General features: G+C 34.2%; 1 protein-coding gene across 1 annotated transcript in view; it reads left to right on the top strand.

Moving 5' to 3' along the window:
* FOCAD (focadhesin) overlaps window positions 1–20,546 on the top strand; it is a 237,411-nt gene that overhangs the window by 105,463 nt on the left and 111,402 nt on the right. The window contains 4 exon segments of the mRNA XM_006180373.3: window positions 6,043–6,147; window positions 6,551–6,652; window positions 7,176–7,306; window positions 9,124–9,250. Coding sequence (XP_006180435.2) covers window positions 6,043–6,147; window positions 6,551–6,652; window positions 7,176–7,306; window positions 9,124–9,250 — 465 coding nt within the window.

Raw genomic sequence — 20,546 nt, 5'->3', positions numbered from 1 at the left:
TTGAAACATGATGATAATCATGATTTTCTATAAAGTGCTAAGGAGAGCATTTATAGTAACTGTTCAATAGATAGATATTAGCTATTACTATTAGAGGAGTCATTATGGATCAGATGCTCAGGCTAAACTGGAATAAGGCTAGAGTGAATATCAGAGACAAAGTAGATTGCCTGGTAGAGGTCTTTGTTATTCTAGATACCTTTTTTTCCCTTGACCTTTTTTGTCTCTCAAAGGTTAAACTTCAAGACAGTAGACCATTTATTACAATGTTATGATATGAATATAATTTGAATCACAGAAGAATAAAATTATACCGTGTTTATATTTCTTTGATGTTGCTGCATTTCTGCAGATTCCTTACAAGGAAGTGATTAGTTTTGCAGCACATCTATCAATGGACTGCTTTCCACTGTATCACTTAAATAATAAGTAGATACCATAAGTAAGCATGTCAAATGATTGAGGAAGGTGAAGTTTACTAATGTTCAAAAGCATCATATTACATTATGCCCCTTTTTGGGTAAAGTAAGTGATTTTTTTAGAATCTCTTTCAGTGTTAAATTTATTAAAAGAATGTGTTTATACTTCTGTAGGTATGTACCATCCTAGCATATTCACTCTTTGTTTTATTAAATTTCATGTTTTTCCAAATCACTATGCTGTACACCTGAAAGCAACACAATATTGTAAATCAACTATACTTTAGTAAAACTTTGTTTAAAAATTCACTTTTTTATCTTTTGATTTCTAACTTAACACGTACTATTATCTTACGACTTTTTTTATAAGAGGCAAATATACTTATGTATATAGAATTACATACATTTTTCCACAAGACTGAGTTTTCTACAAAGATGATTCAGCACTTATGTAATCTAAGGATATGTATAAAATATAATCTAGAATGCACTTCTATTGTTCAGGTCTAGTTTTATAAAACGTTAAGTCTGAAAATTTAAAGAAAATTGGATATTGCTTTGGATTTTTGCCTCTTACTTCCATTAGATGATAATGCCTTGAATTATTTTTTCACTATCTTATTTTTTATGTTAATTTATTACTATACCTCTTATATAGTATCAAAGTATGAACTATCTCTCATAGTTTTTAAAAAGAAGTAGTTATAAACATTAATTATATCTCTCATCTGAAAACTAAGATGATAATAACAAAGCCCTTTGTATTTCTCATAATTTATAAGTGGACAGTACTACTCAAGAGTTTCATTGTAGAACTCTCTGGAAGATTATGCTGCTTTCTGTGTCACCTCATACACTGCCAGCATGGATTTTGTTTATGGAAGCCAGAGTTAAATTTTTATACTTTCATGTTCTTTATATGATTGACTCCAGGGAGGTGCTGAGTTTTGTCTCTCCTGCTTATTTCTTCCTTTGTGTTTTGTCCAATTACAAAGAGAAGACTTACATGATAGCTCTTTATCCTATTATAGATAGGCTGGAATCTTCAATTGCTTTCATTCAACCAAGGTAGAATGGAGAGGTAAACTGAGACATGAACTCCTACCCTCATTCTGCCACCAACTAACTTTGTGATCCTCTGTGCCTCACTTTCATCATCTGTAAAATAAAGTCATTTACTTCAATGAATTCAACAAGACTCTTCTAACTCTACTGTGGTTTATAACATTGATTGATTTTAATGTTGAGCCATCCTTGCCTCCCAGGGATAAATCCCACTTGGTCGCTTGGTCATGGTGTATGATCCTTTTAATGTGCTGTTAAATTCTGTTTGCTAGTATTTTGTTGAGTCTTTTTCCATCTGTCTTTATTCTCATAAAATGAGTTTAGAAGTGTTCCCACCTCTTCAATTTTTAGGGAAGAGTTTAAGAAGGACTGATGTTAACTTGTCTTCAAATGTTTTGTAGAATTCACATGTGAAGTTACCTGGTCCTGGGCTATTTTATGTTTTTGATTGCTGAGTCAATCTTGTTTGTTATTGGGCTGCTCAGATTTTTTATTTCTTCAAGATTCAGTCTTAGTAAGTTGTATGTTTGTAGAAATTTAGCTTTTTCTTCTGGGTTATCCCATTCATTGTAGTATGATAGTGTATGGTTGTCTCTTATAATCCTTTGTATTTGTGTAGTATGAGTTATGTCTCCTCTTTTGTTTCTGATTTTATTTTAGTCTTCTCTCTTTTTTTCTTAGTCTAGCTAAATGATTGTCAATTTTGTTGATCTTTTTAAATACCAACTTCTAATTTTGTTGATTTTTTCTATTCTTTATTTCATTTATTGCTTTGATATTCATTATTTCCTTTCTTCTGCTAACTTTGGGCTTAGTTTATTCTTTTTCTAGTATAAAGTTAGGTTGTTTATTTATCTAGAAAAGTCTTTATTTCTCCTTCATTTTTGAAGGAAAATTTTGCTGGATATAGTATTTATTTTGAGGTGTTTTTTTTTTTCCAGCACTTTGAATATATCATTCTGCATTCCCTTTTGGCCTGCAAGATTTCTGCTGAGAAATCTGCTGATAGTTTTATGTTGGGGGGAGTTCCTTAATAATTCTATCATTTTGAATCATTTTGTTTGTCAAGAACCTGAATTCTGTAGGAGAGAGAGAAATCAGTGAGTTTTATGAAACCAGAAAGTCTGGAGACAGTGAATTATAGGGCAGTTGCCAGCTTATTTTGTATTTTATGGTTAAGTCAGAGTATTCATTCTCTTTTTTGTCTACAGAGAATAGAAGGCTCAGAGCAGAAGAATCAAGAGCTCCTAATGATGTCTCAAATAAATCAATAAATATACATATATGTCTTTCCTTTAGGAGAACAACAGCTCATATAATGGAAAAATATTTTCCACACACATGTTTATATCTGTGTTTTAATACATTTAAATAGTTTAAGACATACTAGTGAAATAACACTTTTTTTTTTATTGATTTGAGAATTTAATGGGCTAGAGTAGCCTCAAGATCTAAGTCTAAGATTATTTGCTATAAAAGTTTCCCACTTTGGTGGTTTTTTTTTTTAATTTATAAATTTTACAGGGAAAAATAAAAATCCTTACAAACTTCTTTAGGTCTAAGGTTCATGAAGGAACTGTACTCTTTGGCATAAATAGGATACTTTTGGCATAAATATTTTCTTTTCTGACAATGTAATTAAAATAGTTGTTAAAAGCTATATAAGGAAATACACTATTTTATACAATGCCACTATATGTACTGATTGCCCTTCTCAGAACTAAGAATCTGTCAAAGTGTCTTGGTGGAAATCTTCCCAGAAGGGGTAATTCATTGAGACCTGTACACTGCAATCTAAGATAACCTTTTATTTTTAATTAAAGTGGGGAATAAAAAAACCAATAGAAAAATTTGTCTCCCTTCATTTGCTCAAGGTGAGGTGATGGAAATTCTGTTCAAGTAGAGCCCAGCACTTGTTAAAAACATCGTAAATTTTGGCTGTGTGTTGTGAGTCTGTAGCCATTACATGTGTAGCTGCAAATGCCAATGGTATGTCATAGTCAGGCTTCTTAACGAATTAATGTTTAACTGTCACTTTTTTGTTGATAGCTTTGAGGATTTTGTTTTTCTTGAAATTGAATTAAAGTGTATATGTAATCTTACAAGGAACAAGTTTTCTAAGATTATAGCAGGTAGAAGAAATTTATCAATTTCTGGAGAACAAACTTGTTGAACATACTATTAGGAAAATAAAAATTTTGGCACTACATTTTGTGCCATCAACTAGAGTTCCTTGCTCATAGTAGATGTTCACTTAATGATTTTGAAATGAATTTTGAAAATAACTTTATTAAGGTATAATTCAAATATATTTAATTTATTGATTCAAAGTATACAATTCAATGACTTTTAGTATATTCACAGAATTGTACAAATATAACTATAGATAATTTGAGAACATTTTCATTAACCCCAGAAGAAACATTGTATCCATTAGTAGCCATTCTCCATTTTCTCCTATACTTCCTGAATCCTAAGCAATTACTTTCTGTCTCTGTAGATTTCTCTCTTTTGGACTTTTCGTATAAATGGAATCATATAATATGTGGCCTTTATGACTGGCTTCTTTTACTTCATTTGATGTTTCCAATGTTCATCCTTGATTCCTTTTTTTATGGTAGAATACTATTCTATCATATGAGTATGCTACATTTTATTTATCCTTTCATCAATTGATGAACATTTGGGTTGTTTCCACTGTTTGGCTATTATGAATTATGCTGCCATGATTCATTCAAATACAAGTTTTTGTGTGGGTATATGTTTTAATTTATCTTGGGTGGATACCTAGAAGTAGAATTACTAGATTATATGGTAATTCTGTTTAACCAATGGAGAAACTGTCAGACTGTTTTCCAAAGGGGCTGCACTATTTTACATTCCCACTGGCAGTGTATTAAGGTCCCAGTATCTCCGTATCCTTGCCAGCGCTTGCTATTGCCTGTCTTTTCCAGCCATCCTACTGGGTATAAAGTCACATATTATTCTACGACTAAATATTCGCAAATATTTTTAAAATTTATTTTATTGAGTTATAGTCAGTTTACAGTGTTGTGTCAATTTCCAATGTTGAACACAATTTTTCAGTTATACATGAACATACATATATTCATTATCTCATACTTTTTCACTGTGAGCTACCAGATTTGCATTTATGTCATGGCTAATGCTAGTCTAATATCTTCTCCTATCTTTATTGGCATTTGTTTATCTTCTTTGGAGAAATATCTACCCAGATCCTTTGCTCTTTTAAAGTTGGATTATTTGTCCTTTTATTATTGAGTTGTAAGAATTCTTGATATATTCTGAATATAAGCCCCTCATTAGATACGTGATTTGCGAATATTTTTTTCCATTCTATGGGTTGTCTTTTCATTTTCTTTATAGTATCCTTTGAAGAACAATTGTTTTCAATTTAATGAAATATATTATTTTCTTTTGTTGTTCATGCTTTTGGTATCATATCTAACAAGGCTTTGCCTAGCTGAAGAGCATAGATTTACTCCTATGTTTTCCTTAAGAGTTTTATAGTTTTTTGCTCTTACATTTGGGTCTAAAGTCTATTTTGAGTTAATTTTTACATGTGGTGTGAGGAATATGTCCAAATTAATTCTTTTGCATGTGGATATACAGTTGTCAAAATCCAACACCATTTTTCAAAGAAACTCTTATTTCTTCATTGTATTTTTTTGGTATACTTGTCAAAAATCAACTGACATAAATGTAAAGATTTACTTCTGGCCTCTGAGTACTATTTCATTGATCTGTATTTCTGTCCTTATGCCAGTACCACACTGTTTTGACTATGATGCTGTAACTTTGCAATAAACTTTATAACTGGGAAATTTGAGTCTTCCAAACTTTGTTCCTTCTCAAGATTGTTTTGGCTGTTTGGGGTCCCTAGTTTTCATATGAATTTTAGGATCAGTTTCTCAGTTTTGGCAAAGAAGCCTGCTGGAATTTTGATAGGAATTACATTGAATCTGTAGATGTGTTGGGGAGATACTACCATCTTAATAATAGTAAGTCTTTCAGTTCACAAATAAATTGCTCTTATTTTACTGTGCTATACATAGGGTTGGAAATGTGAATGTGGAGGGAAATTTTTGTCCATTAACCCTTATAGTACAATTGATTTTAATTATTTCATATTGGGATAACATCATTGAATGTTTCACTGTGCTGCTTATTAGAACTGTAACTTCTTTAAGGTAGAATATATCTTAATTACTTTCATATTGCTGAGAGTTAATGTCATAGTTGTTTAAGAAAAACATTTTAAAACTAAATAACCATTTATACATATATATGTATAAATTTATACATATACATATATATGTATAAATAGAACAAGGGCTCACAAATAATTGTAAAAGAGATAGAATATTAGTAATACTACAAAATTACCATTAACAACAAATGGCTAACTGAGATTTTTAGTTTTAGTCTTTTCTTTCATATATATATAGTACTCCTCTGAAGAAAAATGAAATGATTGCTTTATAAGTTGATTTCTTTTAGAAGGCATAATTTATATGTTCTTAAAAATTCATTTTAGGTACCAAGTCTGATTCCAGTTTTGATGTTCAAACTGGGAAGACCACTGGAACCTGCGTTATACAATGATATCTTATATACTTTACCTACACTTGGTGTTCACAAGGTTCGTGTATATTAACCATTTTACTTGGGGGCAAAAAGAAAGTGAAGCATGGATAACACATTGAATTTTGTTTGTTCCCATGTGAAATGTTGGTCCTTTAATTTTGCCGTTGCTTCCCTTGTTGGGCTGAAAGTGTTTCTTACAATATTGAAGAATTAGTTCTTTTAAATCATTTTTATTGTCAAGTTTTCCCAGTGGCTATTGTCTGAGATTAGGTCTTTATGCCCCCAGAATTGCTAGCCAGCCCCTCCCAAAGCATTCCCCAACCTCTGAGAAGGTGGGTCATACTGTAGTTAGCTTCCATTTCAATCTTTATATAATAAGGGGTTTTTAAGTTCTTTTGGTACCCTTGGGGTTATCTGCATTGCATTTATGAAACCAGAGTTTCTTCAATGTTGTCTAGGTGTGCATAGGACAAATTCTACGAGTAATCCAACTTCTTGGAACCACCCCACAACTGAAAGCTGTCACTTTGCGCTTGTTGACATCTTTGTGGGAAAAGCAGGTAAGTCAGATATACACTTGTGTGAGTATTAAGCATGTTCCCTTCAGTGAAGAGAGCTGATTTTGTCATTATGCATGACAGTGCTTTGATACAGTAATATTAGTGAGTGGCATCAATGATTGCATTGAGAAATTTTGATTTAGTGTGGTGCTTTTGATCTGTAATGCAGTCAGTTGTGATTGATTCTCAGAAATTGAAAATAGAAAAATAATCTTATTTCTTTATTTCTGAAATTTATTTTTCCCTGTGTGTGGAAAAAGTAATAGAAATATAAGTGATTAGAGCCTCTGTAATGACGGTGAGATTTAGCCACTTTTTTTCTGGTTTTATGAAATGAACAGTACATGGGTCTGTAAGAAAATCTCCAGCAATCACAACAGCATTCTTTTCTCCTGATTAGAAGGAATACATTATAATTTGCAATGCAAATGTCAGATTGAGAGAGAAAATGCTGCATAAAAGGAGATAATGATTATTCAACTCAAATTGTGAAATTTCCTTTTTTGTGAAATTGCCTCCTTAGGATCGTGTCTATCCTGAACTGCAGCGTTTCATGGCCGTGTCCGATATGCCCGCTCTGTCTGTGGGCAAGGAGGTCCAGTGGGAGAAACTGATTGCCAAAGCAGCATCGATCAGAGATATATGTAAGCAAAGGTAAGATGTGCTTAATCCTGGGGAATGTACATTATGATGTATTATTTTTTTTTTTATTGCTAGCAAGGAGCTGGGAAACATAGGCAGAGAATATTTGAGTAAGAATAAGTTAATATTCAACTCAAGTTTTCTGATTGTAAAATTTAGTAATATCAGACAATAACTTTGAGAAGCAGGCATGTCTTTTCAGGTCTAGTTGTATAATATAGGTTTAAAGGGTATTTTTGTCTTTTTCTGGGTAATAATTTAATGTTGTAATAAAATATATGTTATGTTTTCCATTTTTCTATCTATAAACTTCTGAAACTTAAGCAGTAGACTATAGTCAAACTATTCTTTCTTACATTCTCCCTATTTTATGCCTGAATTTTGCAAAGGATTTTTATAGGGAAAGCCTTATTTGTTATTAATTGCATGGAATTAATTATTAAGAATTATTATCTTGCATTCCTGGGGTTTAGGAGGACATGAAGATATTAGGAAGATGGCTCTGCTATTCTAGATTATAGATTAATAAATAGGCAGGAGGTGACGAGACTGAAATAACACTAAGTAGAGCTCCACCTTGCCAGATTTCTTTTTTCTTGAATTGCAGTAAAGCCAGAACCTTTAGGGGGGAAACACATTTGATACGTTTGAAACGAGTTATAATCCAGAGGTTTGAGAAATTGATCAAGCCACTGCACTGTAGAATTCTTGGAGCATCAGTCTCAGTTTTGTCAGTGATGACACTGTGAATGGTAGTCCCTGAAGCTGTGCAGTGAATGGCTGGCCCAGGTGCTGATAACGTGGGTGGTTCCTAGTCCAAGTAAAATCTTGGATCAGAATGTATCTAAGCCTCAGCAGTTCTGCCTCTTTTCTGAGCTTCAGCCTTCTGGCAACACAAAAAAAGACCTCACATGTAACTGAAGACCTGAGAGTTTAGATTTTCTTGAGGTGTTGTCATGGAAAAAAATTAGAGATGAAAGCTGACATTATAATTTTACGTACTTAAACCCGAGGGTCAGGAGAGGTTAAATATCAGACCAGATCAGAGTCTGTTGAAAACTTATTCAGCGCACCTTTCAGTTACCACCTCAAGATCTGTTAAGTTTTTCCAGTCCTGTTAAATGATTTCCATTTGGTGGACAGTGAAGCAGTAGAGTTCAGTCAGACAATTTTTTCAATTGATATTTTGTTAAGTAGAGAAAAGTATTATATCACTGAGTGTTTACAAGGAACGCAGAGCATGGACCTGGGCATTTCTTTATGAAGTTAAAAGCATTCTGGGGACAGCACAATGTATGTGGGGTAGAGAGGAGAGGAAGGAGAGGAGGGTGAGTAAGTGAATCCAGCATGGTGCCTGGCATGAGGTAAGTGCTCAGTCAGGGATAATTGACATCATTATTATTTCTGTGATCATCCTTGTCATGATTTCTGTGGTAGGTGTAACCACCTTAGTTTGTATCATTACTGTAATCAGTTATCTTCTCATCTCAAATCCCTGGTTTTACTGATAATCTCAGTAAGGTAAGTCAGTGCTTTTCATCACTATTATTGACTTGAGTTTTTGTCAATTCAGACAATAGGATTTACAATTTAGGGAGAATAAAATTTGTTACTGAGTGTTTTCTTTTTTGGATAATATTTCTATATCAGAAATGAGCCTTCTATTGCAGAGATGATGACGATACAAATCTTTGAAGAAAAATATGTGGTGTTATTTGAGAGTCAATGTTTAATATGCACTGGGTTAAAGGAAAGTGTTAATGCTTTTTGTTCAGGCAAAGAACCTTGGAGTAGTAATACAGCTCTTTCGCTTTAATCTTGTCTCGTAGGCCCTATCAGCATGGTGCAGATATGTTGGCAGCTATTTCCCAGGTGCTAAATGAATGCACCAAGCCTGATCAAGCTACTCCAGCTGCCTTGGTGTTACAAGGTCTTCATGCCCTCTGCCAAGCTGAGGTGGGCTTTCTTTGAATTGTTTTGTATAATTTGGAAGGAAAAAATTTACAAGGCATAGTAGTTACAAGGATATATGATTAGATTCCACTAACTGAAGGTTTGAATATTTATTTACAGAGATTTTTGGTTTGAAAGAGTGAAGCAAAGCCTTCTGCTTGACAAGTTCTTTGTAGAGGGGAGTCCTAAAATATCTGGTCATGTAGACATTCTCTAGAGGCTAAAGAACACCTTTAATTCTTAGGTTTTGCCTTGTTCTTAATCATTTTTGTTAATATTAAAAGGGATGCTTATAGGAGAAATCTTGACTGTATTTGCTTCTTCGTTTCGTGATTGGAGAGCCTTAGAAGCAGATGAGGTGAGGAAATTGGCATGGGCCAGTGGCAGTTTTATAGCCAGTAAAAATTATTGTTGGCTTAAAGATTGGTAAAGGATCCTTTCTTCCCTAATGATCACATTGGGTAGGCTTGATTGATGTTAGAACTGAGTCTGTAAATCATTTTCTGAACTTTAGCCCACTCCCAAAAGTACAGCACAACAGAGAGAATCTTTCATGTTTTGGAGAGATGTGGTAATTACATCAAGATCATTCATTGACCTAACCAAAGTTTTTATATTTTAAAAAAATTTTATGCAGTCTTGTAAGCTGCTTTATTATAATTTTTTAAATCGAAGTATAGTTGATTTATAATGTTATATTTTCGGATGTACAACATAGTGATTCAGTATTTTTATAGGTAATACTCCATTTGAAGTTACTACAAAATAATGGCTGTATTTCCCTATGCTGTACAATATATCCTTGTTGTTTATTTATTTTATACATAGTAGTTTGTGTCTCTTAATCTTGTACCTGTATCTAACCCTTCCCTGCTTCTTTTTCCCCACTGGTAACTGCTAGTTTGTTCTCTATAAATCTGTTTTTTATATACATTCATTTGTTTTGTCTTTTAGATTCCACACATAGGTGATAACTTACAGTATTTGTCCTTTGTCTGACTTACTTCACTAAGCATAATATTCTCTAGGTCCAGAATTTCAGAATTTCATTCTTTTTATGGCTGAGTAATATTCCATTGTGTGTGTGTGTGTGTGTGTGTGTATCCATTCATCTGTTGATTTAGAGGGGAGGCTTTCAGCCCTGCACCATTTAGTATAATGCTAGCTATGAGTTTATCATACATGGCCTTTATTGTGTTGAGATAAGTTTCTTCTATACCAACTTAGAGGAGAGTTTTTAATCACGAATGAATACTGGAATTTTGTCAAATGTGTTTTCTGTGTCTGTAAAGATGATCATGTGATTTTTTTTTTATCCTTCCTTTTGTTAATGGAAGGATAAACAATGTTTACCATATTGATTGATTTCTGAATATTGAATCATCCTTGCATCCTGGATAAATCCCACTTGATCATGATATATGATCCTTTTTATGTATTGTTGGATTCAGTTTGCTAATATTTTTTTGAGGACTTTTATGTTTATATTCATCAAAAATACTGGCTTGAAACTTTCTTTTTTTGCAGTATATTTGTCTGGTTTTGGTGTTAGGGTAATGGTGGCCTCATAGAATGGGTTTGTGAGTGTTCCATCCTCTTCGATTTTTTGAAATAGTTTGAGAAGTATAAGTAAGCTTTTCTTTATATGTTTAGTAGAATTCACCTGTGAAGCCATTCATTCTGGGACTTTTGTTTGTTGGGAATTTTTAAGTTACAAATTCAATTTTACTGCTAGTTTCAGTCTGTTCAGATTGCCTGTTTCTTTCTGATTCAGTCTTCACAGGTTGCCTGTTTCTAGAAATTTGTCCATTTCTTCTACGTTGTTCAACTTGGCGTATTACTCTTCATAGTGTTCTCTTATGGGGTTTTTTTTTTTTTTTTTTTTTTTTTTTTTTTGGTATCTCTGTGACATCAGTTGTTTTTCTTCCCTTCAATTCTTTCTTTTTTCATTTGGGTCCTCTCTCTTTTCCTCTTAATGAGCCTGACTACAGTATTATCAATTCCACTTATCTTTTCAAAAAACCACCTGTTGGTTTCATTGATCTTTTCTATTGTTTTTTAATATATATTTTATATATATTTATATATATATATTTTTTTAATTTCCTTTCTGATTTTTTTCCCTTCCTCTTGCTGAATTTGGGCTTTATTTGTTCTTCTTTTTCTAATTCCCTTAAATAATAGGTTAGGTTGTTCATTTGAGATTTTTCTTGTTTCTTGAAGAAGGCCTGTATCACTGTAAACTTCCCTCTTAAAACTGCTTTTGCTGCATCCCATAAGTTTTGGAAATTTTACATTTTCAATTGTCTGGTATTTTCTGATTTCCTCTTGATTTCTTTATTGACTTATTGGGTTTTTTTTTTTAGTAGCATGTAGTTTACTCTCCACATGTTTGTGATTTTCCCATGTTTCTTTCTGTAATTGATTTCTAGTTGCATACCATTATAGTCAGAAAAATGCTTGATATAATTTTTATCCTCTTAAATTTGTTGAGCCTTTTTTTGTGGCCTGGCATTTGACCTCTTCTGGAAGATGTTCCATGTACACTTGAAAAGAATGTGTATTCTGCTGCTTTGGGATGAAATGTCCTATAGGTATTTAGTAAGTCTAACTGGTTGATTGTGTCATTTATGACCACATTGCTTTACTGATTTTCTGTACGGATGATCTGTGAATTGATGTAAATAGAATGTAGTCTCCCACTATTATTGTTTTATTGTCAACTTCTCCCCTCTCCCAGCACTGGCACCCTTACTCCAAGGATGAGGAGTGCTGGAGCAAGAGGAGCCATGGAACTCTTGGCTCCTGACAGGGTGTTGGCTATGGTGGGCTGACCTCAGACAGAGGTCCAGGTTGCCTCCAATGCTCTGCCTATGCAAGCGCCAGTAATGGCAGCCCCCTCTGCATCTGAGTCTCCTTTGTCCCTAATAGCCAGTCACCACCCCCAGCCTCTGCTGCCCCTAGCGTGTTTTAGAGCTGTGCCACAGAGCAGACAGAGCCCGTGTTAACACTCAGCATGTGTCAGCGCGTGAGTACAGCAGTCTGGCTACTGCCAGAGATCGGGACTGCCCCTGATGTGTTGCCTGTGTAAATGCCAGCAATAGTTGCCCACACTGTGCTCGTATGCCACCCTCATTCCAAGTTACGTCTGTGTCTCACAACCAAGTTCCAGTCTCTCTCCCTGGTTGGGGTAGCCTTTGCTCTAATGTGGAGCTGCAAGGTGGAGTAAGTAGGCTAGAGCATTCCCACAGCTCAGGCTGGGGTGCACACTGGGGCAGTTGTGGGAAACCGGGCAGCCACAGCAGCAGTCCTCAGTTCACCCTCTCTGCCCTGCCTTGGGAGCAAGCCAGTGCTCACATGTTCCTCACAGGTCCCACCAGCCCTCCAGACATTCACGAGAGCTTGTCTTCTCTGTATCAGTGGTCCAGTCTGGCTTGAACTGCTCACTCCCCAGGTTGGGTCTCCTCGAGTGTCATCTCCCTTTTCCTCTGAGGCCCATCCCAGGGGCACAAGGTCCCATCCTGATTGCTTCTCTTCCCTTCCTACCTGATTCCATGTGTATCTTTCTTATACCCTTGTTTGTACAAGAGCCTTCCCACCAGTTTCCGGTTAGTTTTTACAGGGAATTATTCCACATGTTGATTATTTTTGCTTTGTTTGTGGGGGCGGGGTGAGGGGAGGTAAGTTCTATGTCCTCCTATTCTGCCATCTTGATTGATTCTTTCCTTAGTAATTTTTTTTTTGACACAGTGAACATACCTATACAATTCTAGTTCTTTAGTGAATGAGACTAAGTAGAATTCTCTTAGCTTATGGTAATTATGGTTGATATGATGATAATGAGTATAATGCTAATCATACAAGCAGTGATTCTATTTAGTGTGTATATGTTCATGTCCCAGTGGTAAGTAAGCACTTTTCATTTATGTTCTTTGACAACTCTTCAATATACAGATTATAACACCATGTTATAGTTGAGGAAAATAGACCTCAGAAGGAGGTTAGATATTTGCTCAGGATCTTGGTATGAGAATAATTTTCTTTTGGATAAACACTTATTTTAGTAGGCAGTAAACATCATCACTGTTCAGGAAGTGATATGAACTAAGGACAGTTCTTTCAGATGGTGTGCCCAGTAATTCAAAAGTTGTTAGGGTTTCATAGCAGAGTACTATTGCAGTAGGCGAATACTGCACATGACCAAGGACTTCAATCAATCACCTGAAATCGGAAAGTATCACTTTAATAATCATATTACTTTCATAAAACATCTACTTATTTTGACATGAAATTTTTAGCAGAAGCTTTGAGAGAATCAAGAATTCTATACTTTCACCTCCAGAAAGTGATCACTCTTATCATTTGGGAATATTTCATTATTTTTTCCAAACAGAAATTGACTCATTTTTGAGATTAAATTTTTCATCCTAAAAAATTTGTCTCATTGTGTCTGTGATTCCATTGTGTCTCCACCCATCCTCTGCTCCTCTTCTTGTTACTGTAAGGCTCTGTTGTCTATAGAGACTTATTAACTCATAAGAAGTGATTTTTCTGATTCTGCTTCCCTGAGATATCATTAACTGCAGTTAGCCCGGGAGATAAGAAAAATGTTGCCTGATGTGGGAGAAAGCATCTTTGTTTTTAGACAGCTGTGGGACTGTACCTGATATATACGTTATTAGCTGTATTTCCTTTGACTAATTTACTTAACCTCTTTGAGCCTCATTTCTTCAGATGAGGATAGAATGAAATTACACACAAAAAAGACCTAGCATAATGTCTATCCACATAGGTGCTCTTTAAATGTTGAATTTGCTCCTGAAAAATTGGTTATCATGAATGCCATCAAGGAGGTTCTGACTAGTTTTATTTATCTTTCCCCTAAAAACCACATAATATATGACAATGACTTAATTTCTTCCTCTAAATGGTATGCTATCCCTTCACTACTGAAGTTTTTGGTACTTCTTTGTATACTTAAAAGAGATCATTTGGGCTTATTGAATATATAGCCCCAAGTCTGTTCCCCCAATCCAAACCACTATCCACATGGATAATTTTGAGCGCGTTGTCATACTGTCTTACTGTCTGAGTCCATGTAGGCTACTGTAACAAAAATAAAATAATCTGAGTGGCTTACTAACATCAAACATTTATTTCTCACAGTTCTGGAGGCTGGAAAGTCCACAGTCAAGGCACTAGCACATTCAGTGTCTAGTGAGGGCCTGCTTCCTGCTTCATAGCCAGCTGTCTTCCTCACAGACAGCTGCCTTCTTACTGTAATCTCATGTAGCCGATGGGGTAAGGTAGCCCTCTGTAGCCTCTTTATGGGACACCAATCCCAGTCATAAAGGCTGTCCTCATCACCTCCCAAAGACCCCGTCTCCTAATACCACCACCTCGGGGATTAGGATTTCAATGTATGAATTTGGGGTAGGGGGAAACATTTATCCTATAGCGAGTACTTTCTTATATTCCATTGTCCTCTAGAGGAATTGAGGCACCATGTCTAAAGTTGTATTTAATGAAGCCTGTGTCTTGTTTGATGCCTCGGTTACTCCTTTTCTTACGCTTGGTTAAGGGCATTTCTCTTTCTCATTGTTTCTCTCTCCTTACGCCCTCTTTTAATGCAATATAATATAATCCAAATCTTATATACTATTTTTAATCAAAATTCATTTTTAAGAAACTTCAAATGAGATGTTGCAAATGAGATAAGAATTTAATATGTTGTCCTTTTAACAAATAGATGCTAGCTCCTTTAAATTCTTTTTTGTAATCAGGGGGGCATTAATAAATCAAAAAGCAATACCAGCAATCATTTAACTTAGTTTTATTATAAAGAATACTTACGTCTTTATTCCTTATTTTTCATCTCTCTTGTCTTGAGGGTGAACCCACTATTTTATTGCTGCTACTAGAGGTGAATAAGTGTTATTTATCATGTTTTCCTTATAGATGTTACAAATGTCTAAAGTTGTGGAATTTGTTGAAACTGGCAATCACCGTTAATTTTGGTAGCAAAGATATTGTTTTTTATGTTTGATAATGAACTTTATGTTCATTTAAAAAAGTAGGAATAATCTGTTCCTCCTTGATGAGTCTTGATAGTAGTGACGTACCTTCCTGTTGTACGCCTTTCCAAGCTGTTTGTGTATGTTCATTATTTGTGGAGCAGCTGCTGTGATGTCCTGTGATGTGTGTTAAAGTTGTAAAATATACTCAACTTGGTGGCCTTTGCCAGGCCACATTTACTAATTTTGGGCTAATCTTTTGTCTTTTTGCCAGCTTGCTACCCACAGAAGCCAGCATGCATTCTATGAGGCTATTTATTCTGTTTTCTAATTGATATCATGTGTGAAACACTGATGGCTGCCAAGAGTTTCAAGAATGAAAATATTCAGCGTAGTTATAAATCTATTTCCCAGCAGCATTTGATAGTGCTTTCTCTATCCATTTCTCTTTAGATCTATGCCCATCAAATATAATTAAGACTATAGAAAGACAGCCTCAAACAATGAAATTTTAAAAACCAAGTAAGGATAAGAAATTAAATTGAATAACCCTATCTTTAACAAAATATCTTAGTTGGAAAACCGTCCAAAATTAGATTTTGCTGGCTTTCTCATCCTTGTCTTTGTTTGATAAGTTGAGCTCTTTTTCCTAAGGTTGACAACAGACTCTTCAGTTTTGAAAGTCATATCATGAAATGCATTTGTCCTTGGTAGGGTCAGATTAAGCCTACAATTACTGCTGCTTAATCATTTATCATGGTCTCCAATGAGAGATTGAAAGGGTAGATTCCTTTTAAATGAAGACAGTATATTGTCTTCTTTCACTTAACATGTTTACAGAGTTCCTCAATGTCATAGCATGTATCAATTCTTCATTTCTTTTATGGTCGCATAGTATTTTGTATGACCATCCTGCATTTTATTTATCCACTCATCAGTTGATGGATATTTGGGTTTTTGCCTGATCTGCCTGAATTCAAAGTCTGTGTGTTAATCACTATGTTGTTTTGTTTTATTTAAACACAGCTTTATTGAGATATAATTCATATACTATCATTATGTGTTCTTGCAGATCACATTTGGATTCATTTGACCTTACCATTTTGTGATATTATTGGAGAAATCTTTTTTGTGATCATTAAATTTGGACACTTTCCCAATATTCCTCTATTTCCTTTATGATAGGTTAATGCATAAGATTTTAAATTATTTAGGCTTTGTGTAAAGATTAGATCCTAATGAAAAAGATATCTGAGCCAAAATGATTAATTTTTAGTGTTTTTATGGATTATTTATTAAATTTTATATTTTAAAGTGTTGAAGCATTTCTGTTCACTTTTAAATATATTCGGTTTTTATAGCATCTCGTTTACTTTGGATAAGGAAAAAAAATAGTATCCCTCATCAGTGTCTCACAAAACCATTTTAAGTTTTCCATTTCCTCCCCATTGTATTTTCTTTACAAACATATATTTTACAATTTCTGTCTTCTCCATTTTCTTCACGTTTTGCTAGAAATATTTTGATGTTGCTATGTTTTAATGATTCCTTTTGAGTAAAAATATCATAAGTAATCAAATAATTCATTTTTGATTGGATTTTTAAGTTGCTTCCCATTTTTCTCTTTATAATTAGACTAAGAAGTAATATATATATGTATAATTGCCCCCCTCCTCTTTTGGATTATTTACTTGAACTAAGTATTTTAAGGTTTTAAGGATATTTTTACAATCATATTAAATAGTTAGCTTACTTTTTTAGCAACTTTTCATGTTTACTTGAGCATGAGAGAAGTGTAATGTAGCAATTTGTACCCAAGGTTCTGGCAGAATTGTTAATAGAGAGAACAGTTCAATTATTTTACCACTTCATTGAATCTAGGGTAGTATTTCTTCCTTTATGATCATTCTGCTTATTATCAAGAGTCCAGAGTCCTTTATAATTACAAACTGTCATTGAGGAAAGGAAAGGTCTAAAATGAATATTCTTTCCTCACAATGAATTTGACCCATATAGGCTTAGCTTTTGGGCTTTGGAGAATTAGTAATTTTAAAAGGGTGGTAGTGGTTTAATCCATTCCAGACTTTTAAGTAGAAGCTGTAAAAAGTTAACTATGTATTTTTATTAACTTTATTTTTAAATCATTTGTGTATTGTTATTATGAGTGCTTATAAAAGGTGGTTTTGAAATTCATCTTGTTGGCTAGAGATCCTATTTAAATTCTTTTTTTTTTTTTTGCTTTATTTTTTTACACTTTTTAAAGAATGTTGTCTTTGTTTTGCCTTGAGGATTTCTGGGTTGTAAGTGTAAAAGGGATCCTGTTTATCTCATAATCTCATAAAGTTTATTGCTTGTTCCAGAAGATGTTCGAATAGAAGGGTTGGCAGCCCTTCTGCAGTGTCCTGCCAAGTTGTCGTTTATTCATTGTCTGATGAATAGAAGTGATGAGGAGAGCAAGGGAAAAGGAGATAGTGCAGCTTTGCCCCCAGCCCTGTGTCCACTGCAACAGCGAATGTTGGGCAAGTGTTCCCTGGGCAGGACATCAAAAGTGTCAACCTTAAAATAAAAATATTGAAATCTTAAGCCAGACTGTGCAAGGCTCTCGAATATAAAGATTTATGAGACATTTTCAGCCTTCTAAGAGCTCACAGTCTAGCAGGGGAGAACATCGTGTTAAGTACACTAAATGTATTTGAAATTCAGAAATAGTACAGAGGAGAGATATGACATCAAAGGAATACTTCTCTAAACCTCAAGGAGCAATTTCAGATGGCAGAGGGAAAGAATATTTGGGACTAGAAGAAAGAGGCTTTATGAATCAATAATACCTTTAGTTTTTCTTTCTTTTTATGTAAAACTGTTGTATTGAGGTATAATTCACATACTATCCAACTCATTTATAGCATACAATTCAGTTGCTTTTTGAGTTGTGCATCCATCTTCACAATCAACTTTAGAACGTTTTTATTAGCCCATAAAGAACATCCTCCATACCCCCAAGGCATAGGGAGCTGCTAATCTATTTTCTGTCTGTATAGATGTGTCTGTTTTGGACATTTCATGTAAATGAAGCCATACACTATGTGGCCTTTTGTGACTGGCTTTTTATTGAGCATAATGTTTTCAGGACTCATCTATGTTGTAACATGTACCAATACTTCATTCCTTTTTATAGCTAAGTAATATTGCGTTGTATGGCGATATCGTGTTTTATTTATCTATTCATCAGTGAAGGGATATTTGGGTTGTTTCCACTTTTTTGGCTGTTATGAATACTGCTACTATGAACATTCATGTTCAAGTTCTTGGGTGGACATATGTTTCATTTTTCTTGGGTATAGATCTAAGAGTGGAATTGCTGGATCATATAACTCTATGTTTAACCATTTTAATAGCTGCCAGACTGTTTTCCAAAGCAGTAGTACTGTTTTAATATCCCATGAATGTAGATCTTTCTTCTGCTCTTCCCAAATAGTGCATATACTCCTAGGTGGGTATTGTCGCTGAAGTATTATTAGCTGCTACCTTCATTCTTACTAAAATGTACGTGATGTGGATAGTCACTGAAGACTAAGAATACTATAGGATATATTTTATCATATAGGAAGCTAGCTAGGAAAGAGGAAACAGGAGCTCCTAACCAGCCTTTTCTTTCTCAATTCTCTGGGGCATTGTTGCCTTGCCAATGAAAATGAATTTGTCATCTGTCTTTAGTAGATTGATAGCCCTTGTCTTGACAGGTATCATTGTTGATCAGTAACAATCCTGAATGGTTTAATGTTTACCATATAAGAATGTTTGCCTATATTAAAACCATGAACATTTATATAAATCAAAGTTTGAAAACTTATGGCCTCTTTTCTTTGATTATCATAGGATTAATATTTTTAGTTAATTCTAATATTAATAATTAAAAATAAAAATACAGATATCAACCCTCTCTTGATAAGAGAGGAAGATCTTGCAGTACCTGGTCTGCTTTCCCACGTGGCTGACAACTTGGTGCAAAGTAGCAGTTAATAGCTTCCTTTAGAGGAATGTGTACTCTAATTTGCAACACTTCCCTTGACTTTTAGATTTACATTATCTGCCTAACCCAGGTAGTCCTTGCAATTGTATCCTTTATTATTTTAATATTACAGATAATTTCATATATATGATCTCAGTTTGTCTTTGTAACAAGTCTCCCTTCATCTTTCCAAACCACCCTTCAAAAAAGATGTCATATGATTGGCTAGTAAACGTGAAAACTGTCAACATTGTCGGTCATTGGGAAACATACACACCACTGAAATCACTAATATTAAAAAAGACTGACAATAGCAAATATTGTAGAATGTATGAAGTAATTTGTTATCTCATACATTATTGTCAAGATTATAAAATGATACAACCACTGTGGAAAAAAGTATTTGGCAGTTTTTTATAAAGATGATCATAAACCCACCTTATGATCCAGCATTTCCACTTCTAGATAGTCACACAAGTAAATGAAAACATGTCCGCAAAAAGACTTGTACATGAGTGTTCATTTCAGTTTTACTGATGATAGCATATTCGGAAACAACACAAATGGGTAGTGTATTTGTACAATGAAATGCTATTCAGCGATAAAAAGGAACGGACAACTGCTGCTTGCAACGCGACATAGATGAATTTCAAAAGCATGCTCAGTGAAAGAAGCCAATCACAAAAAGTCTAAATGTTTCATTATTATGAAATTCAATATTAGGCAAAATTTATCTGTGGGGATAGAAGTCAGCATGGTAATTGACTTGGGGTTGGGAGAAGGGTAGACAGGTAAGGGACATGAGGAAATTTTCTGGACTGTGGTCTGTATCTGCACTGTCTAATCTAGTAGTTACAGTAGAACTATGGCTGTATTGAACTGCGGCTAATTCAAATTGTGATGTGCTGTAAGTGTAAAATATACAGCAGATTGAAGCCTTGATATGAAAAAATATAGAAAATATCTCATTGGTAATATTTTTAAATCAATTACATAGTAAAGTGATAATATTTTGGCTAGACTGGGTTAAATAAAGTATATTCAAGTTAATTTCATCTGTCTCCTTTTACTTTTTTTTCATATGATTATTAGAAAATTTTCAGTTGCCTATGTGGCCCACATATTTCTGTGGTCTGTATCTTGGTGGGAGTGGTGATTATAGTAGTGTATACATTTGTTAGGATTCATTGAACCGTTCAGTTAAGATCTGTGCTTTTTGCAGTATGTTGTTGTACCTTGATAAAGCAAAACCATAAAAGCTACATTTTTTCACTTT

This window comes from Camelus ferus, chromosome 4 (assembly GCF_009834535.1).
Source record: "Camelus ferus isolate YT-003-E chromosome 4, BCGSAC_Cfer_1.0, whole genome shotgun sequence".
NCBI lineage: Eukaryota > Metazoa > Chordata > Mammalia > Artiodactyla > Camelidae > Camelus > Camelus ferus.
The sequence above is the reverse complement of the archived record's forward strand: the minus strand, read 5'-3'. Positions and strand labels throughout refer to the sequence as shown.